The 15330-nt window shown below is 40.8% G+C and overlaps 2 protein-coding genes across 2 annotated transcripts; one reads left to right on the top strand and one right to left on the bottom strand.

Annotated features, from left to right (window-relative positions):
• Nucleotides 1-3152: 3152 nt before the first annotated feature.
• On the bottom strand, nt 3153-10086 carry pth3r (parathyroid hormone 3 receptor). The gene is made up of 13 exons (XM_034558943.1): nt 10021-10086; nt 7626-7731; nt 6075-6185; nt 5808-5932; nt 5527-5621; nt 5254-5407; nt 4819-4972; nt 4674-4734; nt 4518-4584; nt 4333-4427; nt 4080-4221; nt 3712-3753; nt 3153-3629 (listed from the first exon to the last, which is right to left on the bottom strand). Exons 1-13 carry the CDS (start codon nt 10084-10086, stop codon nt 3153-3155), a joined length of 1695 nt encoding a protein of 564 aa, XP_034414834.1.
• Nucleotides 10087-11474: 1388 nt separating this feature from the next.
• LOC117749036 (translational activator of cytochrome c oxidase 1) lies at nt 11475-14147 on the top strand. The gene is made up of 6 exons (XM_034559236.1): nt 11475-11540; nt 11714-12002; nt 12093-12199; nt 12413-12546; nt 13009-13171; nt 13485-14147. Exons 2-6 carry the CDS (start codon nt 11717-11719, stop codon nt 13692-13694), a joined length of 900 nt encoding a protein of 299 aa, XP_034415127.1. The 5' UTR covers nt 11475-11540; nt 11714-11716; the 3' UTR covers nt 13695-14147.
• Nucleotides 14148-15330: the final 1183 nt, after the last annotated feature.

Below are 15330 nucleotides of genomic sequence, written 5' to 3'. Positions count from 1 at the left end.
ATCAAATAATAAAAGACAATAGGTGCTGTAAGGTCATATGTTGTAAATAAAAAATAAAATATATTCCCCTGTATTGCACAATACAATAAACAACACAATAAAGTGCCGATACCTTCCATATTTTTGCACTATTTCTTGTTTTTCATAAAATGTTTCATTATATTTAAATTAATACCTTCTCTTCAAGGGACAATGCACCTATATTATCATGTGTATCTGTTCATTTTCACCTGTAAGCATTGTGATTATATATTGAAACTGAAATTTCTTGTTCAACAACAGATTCTTTAAATGGTTTTGCAATATAACGACAGTGATATCACCTCCAGCACCACCACAGTCATCATGCTCGTCATTTCCTCTTTTGGTCATTTCCGCTCAGCCTCCCCTTCACTCTCCCTTCTCCCTTCTTTTACTTTCTCCTGCTACCAGATAAGGATGTCGTCTATCTGGAGCCAACTGAACTGATTCATGTGGCATAAAATGGCGACCCTTTGGTCCCCAACCTTTCCTCTCGAATGAACTGACAGCTGGTTGCTACCACACGTTGCTTGGGGGGGTGTTGGGCTTTTTGTCCTGGTGCAGGAGCAATTGCTCATGCATATCTGTGTCTGGTGCTTTGTATGTTTGAATGGCTTTCCATTAGTATCACAATAATACACTTGATGTACTTCAAATGCCCTGAAAAACAATGATAAACAAGTCAAACTCTGTTCTAAAATGTTTGTGCATTATTGTAATGTCTTGCATACATGTGTTACGGGTCTGAAAGGGTCATGTGTTCTTTCCACCACTTTTCCCTGTGTGTTCCATATTGTCTGAATGTCAAAAACAGACACGGAAACTCAAAAACTGTGAGGACATTTTAATTTGCAATGTTTTCATTTTTGCAACAGGGGGCAGAGCTTTATCTCGTATCTTCCCTGATAGGCAGTATATTGCACTTCCATATGTATGGAGACTCAAAAGAGATAGATTCAGAATCAAATCAAATCAAATCCATAAATATTTAAAGCAGCAGAGGCAAAGAGAAAATACTTTCTCAACTTCACTTGTATTATAACATATTTATGGTGTGTTTTCCAGTGCTAACATACGGTACATTGTATATAAGCGACCTTTTCTTCTGCTGACCTCACATCGTTCTAAGCTCATATATTTCAGAACTTTGACATATTGAACCATACTGAGCTTCCTTCTCTTCGCTGTTGGCCTCAAGTAACATTGGTGACAAATCGCTTGTACTCAGTGTCGGTCTCAAATTGTGAGACCAGAAAGAAAGGCTTCATGTGTTCTGCTCCAACCGCTCAGAGAGATAGTCTGCAAAAGGAAATTAAATTGATGAATCTGATATCTCTGGCAGAGGTCATGATCATTGTTAACTTTATAATGAATGACTCCATTCTTAATTTAGTCTTTTACTTATTATGAATATTGTTTTTTGGTTGTTGCTAAGTTATAAAAGTATTTGATAACTGCTTGAAAGGTGAATGTATTTTTGTGTTGAAGCAGTTTTCATCACATACAAATACACTTATTTTTATTTCCACTATGTGCTTCTGTACTACTAGTATGACATAATGCTTTTCTGACATAGAGCTAAGAAATAGTAAATCAATCCCATTCAGTTTAGTTCAGTTTATTTGTATTCACTTTATTAAAACCCCTTGAGGCCTACTCCCAAAACATTGATGCATTTTTATTTTACTGTACATGTCTCTATATTTCCAGACACCCAAACGGTCCTTAAGTTTTTACGGGCCTGTTTACCTTGTGAATACTGGTGGCTTGTGCTGCAGGTTTGTCACTCATGCTCGAGGTCTACAAGCGACTCAGGTGCCTCCTGCTCCGAGTCGAGGCCTGAGAGGAGAGTGTGAAATTCTGGACGGTGTTGTGAGGCGTTCGGGGCAGAGGTTACTGGGAGGAAAGGGTTTCGGTTTGGCCCACGAGGTGAAAAAGTCTTGTGCATCAGCGCCGAGGGTCCTGTCAGACAACATGGACAACAACAAAGGTGCATAACGACCTTACCTGTCTAGACAGTTAGAAAGGATCAAATGTTGACAGTTAGCTTGCTAAAATAACCACTAACTACTGCTAACTAGATCATAAATGTGTGGCTGATATATATGGAGGTCAACATTTTGTAAAATGGAGGATTGCTAGAGCAGCGGGCACTCACACTCTCTCTCTCTCACACTCACACACACACACACACACACACACACACGTAAGTGCAGTTTGAACTGGGGTCAACCAGTCTGGCCTTGAAAATACAACACAGGAAAGACGTGTAGAAAGAGACACATCACAAAAATCTATCGCTGTTGAAACAACCAGGTCTGTCCTTGGACTTTTCTAAATTATTTGCAGCATCACATCTTCCCAGATTATCTAACTATCTTCAGTCTATCTGTTCACAACGTTTACACATTAGTTGAAAGCATATCAATATTTATGTTCATATCATGTGTACACAGACAAAAGTTCATCAGTTAAGACTGAACATTATTTCTTGACCTTAAAAGAAGTTGACAAAACAATCTCAACACAAGTATATCCTTAAACTATCTAGTTTAGCAGTTTCTCCGCCTTGATGAAGCCTCAGTTCAGTCAGAAAGACAAACGTTATGCTTCATTCATTCACAGCTCTCTCTCTCTCTCTCAGTTGATTACGGGTCTTCACTCTTTTAGTTTATAGAAACCAGATCTTGCCACGATCTCCATCAGCCAATCGCATTGCTGCTGTCAAACTTAAATCTGTTGTCCTATCTGGTGGCGTCATTTTAAGCAAAATCATTGCGCTCTCCTCCACTCCATTCAACTCAATCATATTCACTGGCCAGGTTCAGCAAAACAGTAGTCTGTGTTCTCTTCATCTCATCACTAGCGTCTCGACTCCAAATGGGTTTTCTATTCTATATATGGCTTCATCACCCCCTCTTAAAACACATGACGTTACGATGGGGTCTAATCGCTAAACACCATGCACAGTTATCATCCGGTTGTGCACATGAAGTCTCTCCTGATTGAAATTGAAATGGGGGCTTTTAAAGATGGCCACTCTCAGAGGAAGCCAGAACAATTCTTCCTTTTCATCATCTGCCTTGAGTCCAGTACCTCATTTAAGCTCATCTGTCTATTTATCAAAACAATCACAACACGGTCTCCAGCTCTTTCGGAGATAAGCAGCTGTCTTGATTTTCTGCTCCAGTTGTTTGGGCTGAAGACGCTGCGTTGGTGTCATGATTTCCCTTGCTGGCTCTGGCATGCCTAGCAAAAACTCCAGACTCTGTCATCCCTGGTTTCCTGACACCCAGCTCCTGTCTGGGGCCCGAGGTGTCAGTATCACCAGGCATGTAACCAGGCAGGCTGATGTGCGGGTGGAAAGAGCCGTGGCGTGGCGGCCTGACCCCTGACCCTCCAACGGCAGCGCCACCAGAGCCTACAACGGCTCCAGTGAAGGAAAGAGCTCTGGGATTGGCAGCAGACAAGCTGACGCTGTGGGTAGTGGTGTGTGACATCATGCCGCCGTAGTAACAGCTGCCTCCGCTGCTGGTCATCCTGGCTTTCTGTTTGATGTCCAGCGCGAGGCTGCGTCTTAACCACGCCTTCTTTACCTCTGCCTGCACCTGAGAACAAGAAGAGGGAGACAAACAGAGAGTTATGTTTTTTACGAGTTCACACTTTAAAACTAAGGGATGGCTTCCTTACCTCTCCATTGCAGAAACAGTAGATAAATGCCACAAAAAAGCCCTGGAAACATGAAATTGAGACTTTGTTAAAAATAAGTTCACCACAATTTAGATATTGAAAATGTAACTCTTTTGTCATTTTCCACAATACGTTTATTTGCTTTCTAGCCGAGATTTTCTCTTTAAGTGTATAGAAGATTATGATTGCAAATATTTGTTGAAATATGTTACGATCAATTCTGAGAATTTAGAGAAATGTGCATTTGTGTTGCATTTGTGCACTTTTCTTTCTTTTTTTCCCCTTTCTCAGAAAAGGTAGTAACAGTAGTTTAAGTTGACCCTTACATCACATTATTGCTTGCAGAGTTCATAAATGTGTTTTCTGACCTGGGATGAATTGAAGAACATCTCATAATGCATTTGCACCTGCCACAGCAGCCCGGTGACATCAGTGTAGGGAAGAGCCATGAACACCATGTAGTGAACTCCAAACAAGGGCATGAGGACTAATGTGGACTTGAGCAGCTTCCTGCAGATTAAGGGGGTAAACATTCATGTAAAACTGTCTTGACGAAGGATGATAGCATCATTTGAAAGATTTTCAGGGAGAATTTTAAACTGAGAGGAAAATAAATATTACCGATATTGCTTTCGAGGATCCAATTTACCAGTGTTTGTTTCCCACAGTTTAGAAGCCAGTACACGTATTATGTTGACGAAGAGGAGGAAATTCACCTGCAGGGGCAGAGGTGTCGAGTAAGGCCAAGGTAATATTTAACCCAAGTCTCAAGTATCCTTTCATCGGATTAACAATGAATTTCTTACAACAATGGCTGCTAGAATGGGAACTTGATAGATCCACTTCAGGTTTCCTGCACTGATGTCCCAACATCTGAAAGAGGAGACGGACGAGTAGAAGTCGGCATTTGTGTTACATGTGCCATGTTGATATTACACAAATAAATGCATCACATGACTCACTGTGTGTCTGCCAGCGATGCTCGAGCACTGACCCAAACAGACACAAACACAGATGGAGCGCCTGAGATGAGTGGAGAGAACATTATTTTAAATTCACTGTTAGCTCTATATGTGACAACAGATAATCTGACCTGATATAACTTACCCCAACCGATGATGGTGAGGGCCCACAGGTAGTTCTTGTCAGAAAGGAAGGCCATGAAAATGAGGCTGTGTAGGTACAACCCCTCCACCAGGATCCAGTAATGATTGGTTGCCAGGAAATAGAGGAAGAGAGTAACAGCAACTTTACAGCCAGCCTGAGGACACAAAGCAGCACACAAGGAAAACATTCAAATTAAAAAGTGCTAAAAAGAGTACTAGCTCATGTTTTCTTTTGATGGGAAGAGTCAGACATTTAGCTTTTGCTCTTTTGCCAAGACGAGAAAGAAGATTACAATGTCAATATGAAGTTGGCATTGCACCCTAATGTGGGCCACCACTGTGCTAACAACATGCTGTTTTTATGATAAAGGTTTATGAAAACAATTCAAATAAAACCTTGTATACATGGTAGTAAATATAAAACCATAATGTTTACCATATGGGACTTCTGTGCAGTGAACTCAAACTCGACCTCTCTATCTTCAGACATGGAGTGGAGCACAGCATCCTTCACAAAAATGCTGACTGCTCGACATATGAAGGAGGTGAAGAGGTGAATGTGGATGTAATTGCGTGTGCAATGGAGACGCCTGAAAGATCACGTACACATTCTTCTTTCAGTTGCATATCACTGGAGATGGTCATCACTGACAATGAATGCTAATGCTTTTGCGGTGGAGTTATGGCTCGTATTATTTTAGTTTCTCACTTGAAATAGCAGAGGATGGAGACTGCCACCAGAAGTGATGCTAGAGAAATGGAGTAGCCAACAGTGTACATGAGGTGAAGTCTCTCAAACACCTTCTGAAACAAAACAAAAACATAAAAGTGTGCATGTGTGCAGATGCACGAGACTCTGGTCACTGGGAAAACACCAGGACAGCATGGTGAAAAAGAACACATGAGGCTAAACAGCTTTATTCTGCAAACATCAGGAACTGAACACTTCTGTGTGTATATTTGCATCAAGACAAACACACATGTGCGTACCTCCTCTTGGCTCCTGTGGTTGGAGGTCAAGTATGTGGTGCACTCGGTGTAGTTAGCCCAAGTGCGGTTGATACTGGGCACCTGCTCCCAGCTCCCTGACGTGTCACACTGGCGGTAGGCTCGCCCTTAATGCAGGACACATGCACAATATTAGCACAACAGTCTGCGATACAATAGTGTAATTTCTAAGTCAGCCTCAATAAGACTCTAGGCTTAGCGCCCACAACAGGAAAAAGCTGTATTATTTCTGCATGTTAGGGTCTCCACCTCTGTGATTGAAGTCGTAGATGTACTCTGGACACAGCACTGACACCAGCTGCCCCGCTCTGCTCCGTGGCCAGCAGATGATCCCGTCCCACTCTGGGATACAGTCACCTTCTTCATACATAATGGTAAAGAGCTGTTAGCTACAGTTTGAGCTTTCTTACAGACTTATGTGCCCTCTATATGCTATACACCGAGGCCTTTCTCATTGGAAAGACACATGGCTAGCTGTTAAAAGTAGGAATGCCAATTAATTTAAATGTATATTGCGTTACACTTATTTTTTTATGTCCTCTTAATACAGTTGCAAGGGCCACACGTAAATTGTGGCGGTCCAGTAAGCCTGTCATTGGTTGAAGACATTTTCAGATAATTTCAGATATTATAATAATAATATTCCAGTGCACGTAAAAGAAAATATGGAGCTAAACTTAACCACTTTAGATACCGTTTTGTGTATGTAATAATGACAACATGTCTCATAAACTCATAGATGTTTTCAATTACAACTGTAATCCAAAATGTAACTCGGAGCTGCCAGGTAAATGTAATGTAGTTAAAAATACAATGTTTCCTTCGGAATTGAAGTGTAAAGTAGCATAACATGGAAATACTCCATGTACCTCAAAATGGTACTTGTATACAAATGGTTTCCACCTCTGAAGCCCACATTCAGACTAGTAAGGCAGTTATTATCTTATCTTATTGTTTGAAAGAAAATACAACCTGTATCACAGGTTTATTTGGTTGCCTATATATAATCTTGTATTTTCATACATAATTATGTTAGAGTTTTTTATGTGATATCTGTGGACAGTAGTGTCATTGTAGAACTGCATTTCAGTGGGCGTCTCTTATACCTCACCAGTCTTCAGACTGAGGCTCCATTTTATATAATTATTCTCCAAATAGATCAGTGAAGCAATTTATTGTCAGCTTCTACGTCATCATGTGAATGAAAAATGCCCCGCTATTGTCTGCACCTAAATTCAACTCTGTAATCGCAGAGATACTGCTCAGCAGGATATTGGATGGGTGTTATATCTGATCCTAAAAAAATAATTGATGTAATAAATATGGTTTCTGGTTATGTATATGGACATGCACTCTGTGACCTTGTGTTTCTATACTAACAGTGGATGTGCTCGCTAAACTAAAGGACCTTCCTTCCATAACAGGGGGAGATATTTGCTATTTTGAAAAGGGGAAAAACAGGCAAAATCAGCATATTCCCAATGGTGACTTTTTACTATAAAGTCAAAGTATAAAGGTGATTTCATAGGTGGATCGTGTATTAAATGCAACTAAAAGACACAATGGAACCAAATCAGTGCTAGACATTTTTACAAATACCAATTTTATACAGTTTCTATTCAGGTTATTGTACACTTTTAGAGGTTAGCTAACATTTTCCTAACAAAGATAATCATTTAAAACATGATCAGGACACAGAGCTGTCGACTTCCACAAACTGTGACCTTTTGATGTCAGGATAAGCAAAACCGAGCACTGTCTACTTTTAATGAATAACATGATCAAGAGCTGCACACAAACCTTTAACCAAGGACATATGTGCCTGGATACTCCTCTCACACTTGGCGTGAGCACCAATCAAAACATAGATCTGCTCATCTCGTGTGATGACATCATCAGAGTCTATCTGTAGAGGGCAGATACGAGAGATGGCAAAAAAACAAGAATGTGAGAGATGCAGTATAGTGTTGTGTATTACCATGCAATTTCTCTTTCTGCATATGGCTTGAAATATACAGTTAATCTAAAACACTGAGATGGTAAATGTACCCATTCTTATATTGGGTTGTTCATCTGAGCATCTATACCATTCATATATTTATTTATCTTTTAATGACCCAAAAGACAATATAAGTTTTCTTTTAAAAGTCTCTCTGAAGTCTTTTTCTAGCTTGGGGCGATCTCTCAACCACAAACCCTCCAAAGGATCTGATGTGCTGCCTCCAGGTGTTATGAAATAGTTGCGTGAGGGTGCGGTATGTCATGATCCCTCGGCAACCCTCTTTTTATTCCCAGCGGAGGGGCTGCCGCTCGCCACATGGGGACCTTGTCCTCGGCACACCACACTGGTGAGAGCTGGTCTATACAGGCAGCGTTGTGTTCCCGGTTGTGTTCTGTTTACCTTTAATAATAATTATACCTTTCACAACAGAGCAGCACAACTAGCTACCAGACAACTCACACCAGAATTGTTTGACCGGCAAGAAGAGGACAGTTAGAGAGGTGATTAGGCAGAAAGATTCAGAGAGAGAGAAACAAACAAGTGGGTGAAGGTAGTAAAAAAAGTTTTAAAAAGTTGCATTGGTAGAAACAATCCCATAATATATCCCTGATAACCTTTACCCTTGATAGGCACTAAAACGTCTGTCTACTAAATATAGGGTTTTTAATTGTAATATTAAGTTATTGTTGTAGCTTATATATTGGTCCTATTACTTGAAGATCTGACTACTTTTTCCACCACTGCTTCTCTCAGCCGTCATGGCAAGATAAAGACCACTTTTGCCTCTAGTTATTAAACAGACTAAAGCCCAAGTGGAATTATTCATGTCGATGGATATGTGATAACTAGCATTCTTGGAATAAGCCATTAAAATAAACCACAAATGAGAACAGGGTTTCCAGTATTGTAGCACTCAGAATGCTGAACAGTCATCATTCCCTACAGGGATTTGTTTTGGGAGGCGAAGCCAAAGTCAATGCAGACATATTGAGCATCTCTAACCACTTGTTGTTGTATAGCGGACAGCGGACACACTCTGGCTGTTCGCCATCCCATCTAAACACATGTTGATTATTCATGAACACAATCAGATATTAAAGTCTAATGTCAAACACAGTCTCTGCCCCAACAAAACATCCTCATAATTCAATAAATGCAAGTCAATACGGAGAAGTCGTTTGCACTTTTCTTCCCACAGGAGGGTTTTCTGCTGACGGACAGTAAGTGTGAACAAAACAATCAGGCTAAGACATCTCCTCTCCTTTGTGTCATAATTGGCTCTCTGAGTCCTTTGCTTCAAAGTGATTTTAGGAATGACGGAGGAACAGGAACAGGAGGTTGTCAGTCGGTCCGAGGTCGACACTCAGGATCGACCCGAGGAAGACAAAGAGATTGGGCTCAGTGGCGACGGTGGTCAGTGCGAGCTGCAGGAGGGTCATGCTTCAGTGGGTGAAAGGTTAAAGGGGTCAGAGCTGATGGTGCTTTGTGAGGTAAAGAAAGCAGACCACATGTGATTTATGATGGTGGAGATTGAAGGCTCTTTTTTTTTTTTTTTTTTTGTGTGGTTCTGTGTCTGTGAGATTTTGTTTGCAAGTTTGCAAAATATCCTACCAGCTGTTATGTTCTTAATGATTAGTCGCTGCGTTTCCAAAACGTATTATTAATATCACCAAACTTAAAGAATAGAACCACTCGTCTATCTATGGCCAGTCTTGTTGGTCAATGGCTGGCACATTTCCCCGAAGCACGTGATTAAAATCCAAACGATCAAAGAAAGTCACAGATACATTACATTTTCTACATTTGGGCTCAAAGTGCAGCAGTATGGCAGCATTATTTATGACTCGGTGTAATATTATAGTGTAAGATATGATGCTACTGTGTATAAAGCTTAAATTTAGAACATAGAAACCATCAATTTCCCCATGATTCTAAGAAGATAGATTGTTCTATCATTATTCCCATCAAATAAAATCCATGAGAACATGTTTGCACAAATTATAAATCTTAAAAACAAAATGTTGCATTGTTGTAATCTTCATGTTTGGCTTGAGGAAATTGAAAAAGAAATGTGTTTGCCCTCAGAACGTTGCAAACTTGTGTAGTCTTAAAAAAATCAATGATGAATTCAATCAAAGAAGTAATCAATAACTCAATCACTCAACACACAAAGGATAAGTAGAGTACACTTACCAGTGCAGTCACTAGTATGACACTGTGGAAAAGAGCCAATGCACCAGTTCCCTGTGCAGACAACATTACGTCTTTTCAACTGTCGACTCTAACAGGACGTTTAATCACCATCAGATCATCTTATACTCCTCGGGTTTGAATTGAAGGAACTCGTATCCCAAAGTTAAGGACTGTTCTTCTCTGGTATGCCATCGATGCTCATTGTGTTTTTCTACCTGCAGGTTGTGGTTATTTTAGTTGCATCTATCAATTTTAGGATCTTCTTGAGCTTTGGGGTCTTTTGACATCCAGAAATGATCTTTTAAAATGTCTCCTCTCTCCCGAGGCTCAGCGGATCTCACTAATCAGATTTGAGACCGACCATAGAAGTAAGTCTGTATTGTGAGACGAGAGGTGGGAGCACTGTGGACGAAATCTCCTCCTTGTACAGTTTTTTTTGGACGGTGGTCTATCAGAGACGGTTGGCCTTGATTGGCTGTGGCTTCATTTCACTTAACTCTTTGTGCTCCTCTGCTGCGGTTATCCATATATGTATCTGTTCCCCTGTCTGTTGCTGTCTTTTTGCTCTTATCTCCTTCCAGAAAGAGTAATCTTAGCTCAGTTACCATGTAATGGTCACACATATTCTTCAGACATTCAGTACAAACAGTATATTCCTGTTTTTTAAATCCTGGATAACAGACTGGCTTATAGGACTATCATTATTATGTTCCATCGTCATAAATCGAAGCGGTATGATTGAATAAACTTCAGTCCCATGGCAACATTTCTTCTCCAGTTCCCACGCTGGTATATTTTAAAGGACCCTGATTAAGACCAGACTCGCACTGCCTACTGTTTGTACCAGTTAGATAAAAAAAGAAAAAGTTATTTTGAGGATCAGTTGTTGAACATGTGATCTGATAATGTGCCGGGTTTCCAAACAGAATGCCAGAGCAGCCTATTACTCGTCAATAATAGAGAAAAATAAGATTAACCCCAGGTTTCTTTTCAGCACTGCAGCCCGGCTGACAGAAAGTCACAGCTCTGTGGAGCCGTGTATTCCTATAGACCTCCGTAGTAATGACTTCATGATCTTCTTCAATGATAATATTCTATTAGAGACAATATTTATGATCTCCTGCCCTCAACCAGTGCTGATCTGTCCTCAAGTGGAGTGGCCTTATAGGTAGCTGAGGGCCCTGATGTATGTTTGGATGGCTTTTAAGACAAATCACTGTTCAAGGTATGTGATCACATAAAAGTATATATAGATTCAAGCCTTTTTTTTATGCTCCAGATTCATTTATTTATATTGTAGGCTTTTAGTATATATTATTGTTGTAAGCACAATGACAATAAATAGTATATTATATTATTATTATATTACGTTTTCATTACCATGTAAGCTAGACAAATTGAGGCGTGTTGATTGATATCACTTTTATTTTGAAGGGCCCATTTCCGACGTCGCAACCAGGAAGTACCGGTTTCAAAACAAGGACAGCAGCAGCCGCGGTTGCTTCCGACTTGTCAAAACTGTACGTTTGAGCACTTCAGGCTGTTTCATCGCTTTATCAACATGACAATGACTGGTTTCTGGTTTCTAAAGTGAAAGGCCTCCCCTGCAGACGGAAGCTCACCGTTTAGCTGTTGCTCCACATGTACAGCCGGTTACTGTAACATTGTGCTCGTTGACACTGGTTGTGTGAAGGACATGGCGGGGGCGGCGGTGCTGCGGGTTCTCCGGACCCTGCGTCCCCGGACACTGGATGCGACCGTAGGAAGGTTCCCGGCCCCGGGGGAGTGCGTCCTGACGCCGGCATCATGCGTGTTGTACCCGCCGTGGAGGACCTCTACTGTCAGGACGCTGCAGCTGTGCTCCGCCTTATGTGCCGGACACAACAAGTGGTCGAAGGTGAAACACATTAAGGGACCTAGAGATGAGGCGAGGGGCAGGATGTTCATGAAGTTTGGTATGATGATAAAGATAGCTGTGAAAGGTGAGATTAAACAGTTGGCTGAAAGACAATAAACCCATTTCATGGTTTTTTTTCAACTAAAGCTAATGTCAATGTTGGTTTCATCTGCAGAAGGTGGCTCCAACCCAGACATGAATTTAAACTTAGCCCACATACTGGAGCAGTGCAGAAACAACAACATGCCTAAAGCAGCTGTAGAGGCTTCAATCAAGAGTGCGGTAGGTACAACACACTGGTACATAAACGGGTGAACAAACAACGTATCAACAGAAGTGATACGTTGAGATCCCCCATTTGTTACCTGTCTGAAAACGGAGAAGGTCCATAGATCACTACATTACTTTACCAGTATTACATGTAATACTAATTGTATAGTGCTGCTATAATACACTGCCAGAAACTCATTCACGTATTTTGTCTTGGTTCTACAGGAAAAAGCTAAACCAGCTTCCCAGCATATGTTTGAAGCTCGGGGGCCCGGTGGGTGTCTGCTGCTCATTGAGGTCCTGACTGACAACAACACACGGAGCCACCAGGAAATCAAACGCTTGCTTAACAAGAACAGGTCTGGATTGGCCTCCTGTGATCTTACTCCGCTGTGACTCTATAGCTGAAACACTCAAATGCAGATATTTAATGGACTCTCTCACCACACGTCTGATGGTTGATCTACAGTGTTAACCTGATCTGCTGGACATTGAAGATCAACACACAGATCAGACAGTACAGGGGAATAATGCAGTAATTACACACAATGCATGGTAATCATGGTGCAATGATAATGGAGGCTGGTTCGCAAATGTTACTGGCCACTAGATGTTCCCGTACAAACATATTTGTCTTGGCTAAGAATTTGATGGCACAGATGCAAACAATTTATGGAAATCAGCAGAAATGATAGCTAAAATACAGCAGACATTTAACAAAAAAGAAAGCTTATACAAATAAAATACTGTATATGATTTGATGTATTTAAACAGAAATGGTCACATGGTATAGTTTTTAATCACACACTCCTCACCCACAGAGGGATGCTGTCAGACGGAGCCCGCCACAACTTCAACAGGAGGGGAGTGGTGTTTGTGCCAGGCCAGAACGTCTCGACAGAGAGAGCTCTGGAGCTGGCCATCGAGGCCGGAGCCGAAGATGTCCAAGAGACCGAGGATGAGGAGGAGCGACCCCTCCTGCAGGTCAGATATATAGAGACATAAGGAGAGCAGTACAAACGTACGAGGGAATGTGTACTGTATGCCAAGCGGTATTTATTTTCTCTATTTTACATAATTTTGTTATTGCATATCGATCTCGAGTTTGGAACTGCCCATTAGACGAAACAGCCATGAAGTCATTACCTTGGATTTTGGAATTATTACAGAAATTGTTCACTATTTTCTCACATGTTATAGACTAACCGATTAATGAAGAACCACTTTAATTAGAATGAAAATAATAAGTTGCAGCCTTACCACTGTTTAATAGTTTGATCTGTTTCTCTCTCCTCAGTTTATCTGTGACATGGCGGAAGTGAGGAAGGTGCGGGCCTCGTTGGAAGAGCTGGGAATGCCAATTGCGTCTGCTGGGTTGGAGTTTGTTCCCCGCGCCCTCTCGTCTTTGGACCAGGACCAGCTGGATGCTGCTTCAACACTAATAGAAGCCCTCAATGATTGTCCAGAAGTAGTTCGAGTCTGGGACAACATCCGGGCGGACAGCTGAGCACGCCTCCTGGACACTTGGCGTACACTAAATATCTTGCATGTGGCATATTAGATTTCACAGAAAAAGGATACATGTACTACTTGCCAACACCTACTGCTTTTAATTATCAGTATGATAATACAAGTGTTTGGCCATTTCAATGCTTTCTTTGTGGGACTTGGAAGTGAAATGTAATTGTGGTCCTGACAAGGTTCAAATTCATGCATATTTTCTATCGTCAGCGTGCACTTACAAGAAGTTATATGATAGCAGGCCTTAAGCAGACAGAAGGTACACTCCTACCACGGCAGGATTTTAATTTCAAGAGTGAAGCTTTTTATTAGCTAATCACTCATCGGATCCTAGAGAAATGTAAATGTTCTATCAAAGTGTAATTTGACTATTATTTTAGGGAGGTTGCAGTGTTTATATATTAACAAAGATCTATTTAAAAAAAACATTCTCTTCTAATCCAGAATCTGTGATGTTTTTTTTCTTATTTAAAAAAAAAAAAGTAACTATTGAAGAAGGTGTCTCCTATTTTACTGAAAAGTCCATTCTCGTGTGCTCTAAAGGAATTAAGTTTTCACATTGTTCATACCCATCTAAATATTGGATTTAAAGTGAACACTATTACATTTTCCCTGTTCATTTAATTAATGTAAAAACTGTCTCTGAAGATACAAACAACGACTGCATTCTGCACAGTGAAGCGCAAATATCCAAGGAAAGTAAGACAAACTCAATGTACAGTATGTGTATATATACATACAGATGACTGAAGGTCACAGCTGAAGGACATTTTAAGTCAATGTTATCACAGGTCATTTCCCCCTCATATTACTGTAGTGTCAACAACATTCAGTCAATAAGCTCCCACATTAACAGTTTACACATATAGAGTGGGCACTATACATTTAGCCAGCCGGGTTTGTTTTGTTAAACTAGTGTCATGTATGTCACAGCTTGAACTGTATGTTAGACCTACACCACCAAAAGTATACAAGAATACTGAAATGCTCATTTGATCTCAACAGGGAAGTCCAGTGTAAAGGTTCTGAGCGCATTTGCTCTGTTCATCAATACTCGTCATAGATTTTCCTCCCGGTTCCTCTCAGCTATAGCATGGCATTGATCGGTTTTCTGTGTTGGCAAATGTTGTGCGGCAACATGCAAGCTGCAAGCCAGTCCTCCGCCCTGTGACTCTGTGGAGGGTTCAACATCGACGTCCGAATGAAAGAAGTGAATTGGTTTTACCTAAATATGAACCATGGAAGAGAAAAGTGAAGGTTTTTGAAAACAGCTGTCCAAAGAGTGTCTTTAAGGATGGATATTGGAGTCGTGGCGGTCTAGTGGTCCAAACAAGAAGAATCGGACGTTCTGGTTTCAAACCAGGTAGGTTGTGTTTATTTACTTTTTGCTTCATTTGACCAACGAGTGAGAGCAGAGAGACGTTTCTACAATGTAACTGCTAACTTTCCTCTGCAACACTGACTGAGTCCAGTATTGAGACAGTGTTTGAGGGCAGTGTATTTTTTAGGAGGGGCATTCTGGGAAATCAGAGCAGAGAGGAATTTGTGATCGGGGTTACAGAATATTAAACGTCGAGTAGTTTATTTTTTTCTATTCGTATTGAGATTTTCCAAGCCAAATT

This window comes from Cyclopterus lumpus, chromosome 19 (assembly GCF_009769545.1).
Source record: "Cyclopterus lumpus isolate fCycLum1 chromosome 19, fCycLum1.pri, whole genome shotgun sequence".
NCBI lineage: Eukaryota > Metazoa > Chordata > Actinopteri > Perciformes > Cyclopteridae > Cyclopterus > Cyclopterus lumpus.
The sequence above is the reverse complement of the archived record's forward strand: the minus strand, read 5'-3'. Positions and strand labels throughout refer to the sequence as shown.

Coding starts and splice junctions, on each gene's coding strand:
- pth3r (XM_034558943.1), bottom strand. CDS start 10,086: ATGTTGTCTGCACAGGGAACTGGTGCATTGGCTCTTTTCCACAGTGTC. Junction 5,933..6,074: donor CTACGACTTCAATCACAGAG/GTGGAGACCCTA, acceptor TCCTGCATTAAG/GGCGAGCCTACCGCCAGTGT. Junction 4,973..5,253: donor CTGCACAGAAGTCCCATATG/GTAAACATTATG, acceptor TTGTGTCCTCAG/GCTGGCTGTAAAGTTGCTGT.
- LOC117749036 (XM_034559236.1), top strand. CDS start 11,717: ATGGCGGGGGCGGCGGTGCTGCGGGTTCTCCGGACCCTGCGTCCCCGG. Junction 12,003..12,092: donor GATAAAGATAGCTGTGAAAG/GTGAGATTAAAC, acceptor TTTCATCTGCAG/AAGGTGGCTCCAACCCAGAC. Junction 13,172..13,484: donor AGGAGCGACCCCTCCTGCAG/GTCAGATATATA, acceptor CTCTCTCCTCAG/TTTATCTGTGACATGGCGGA.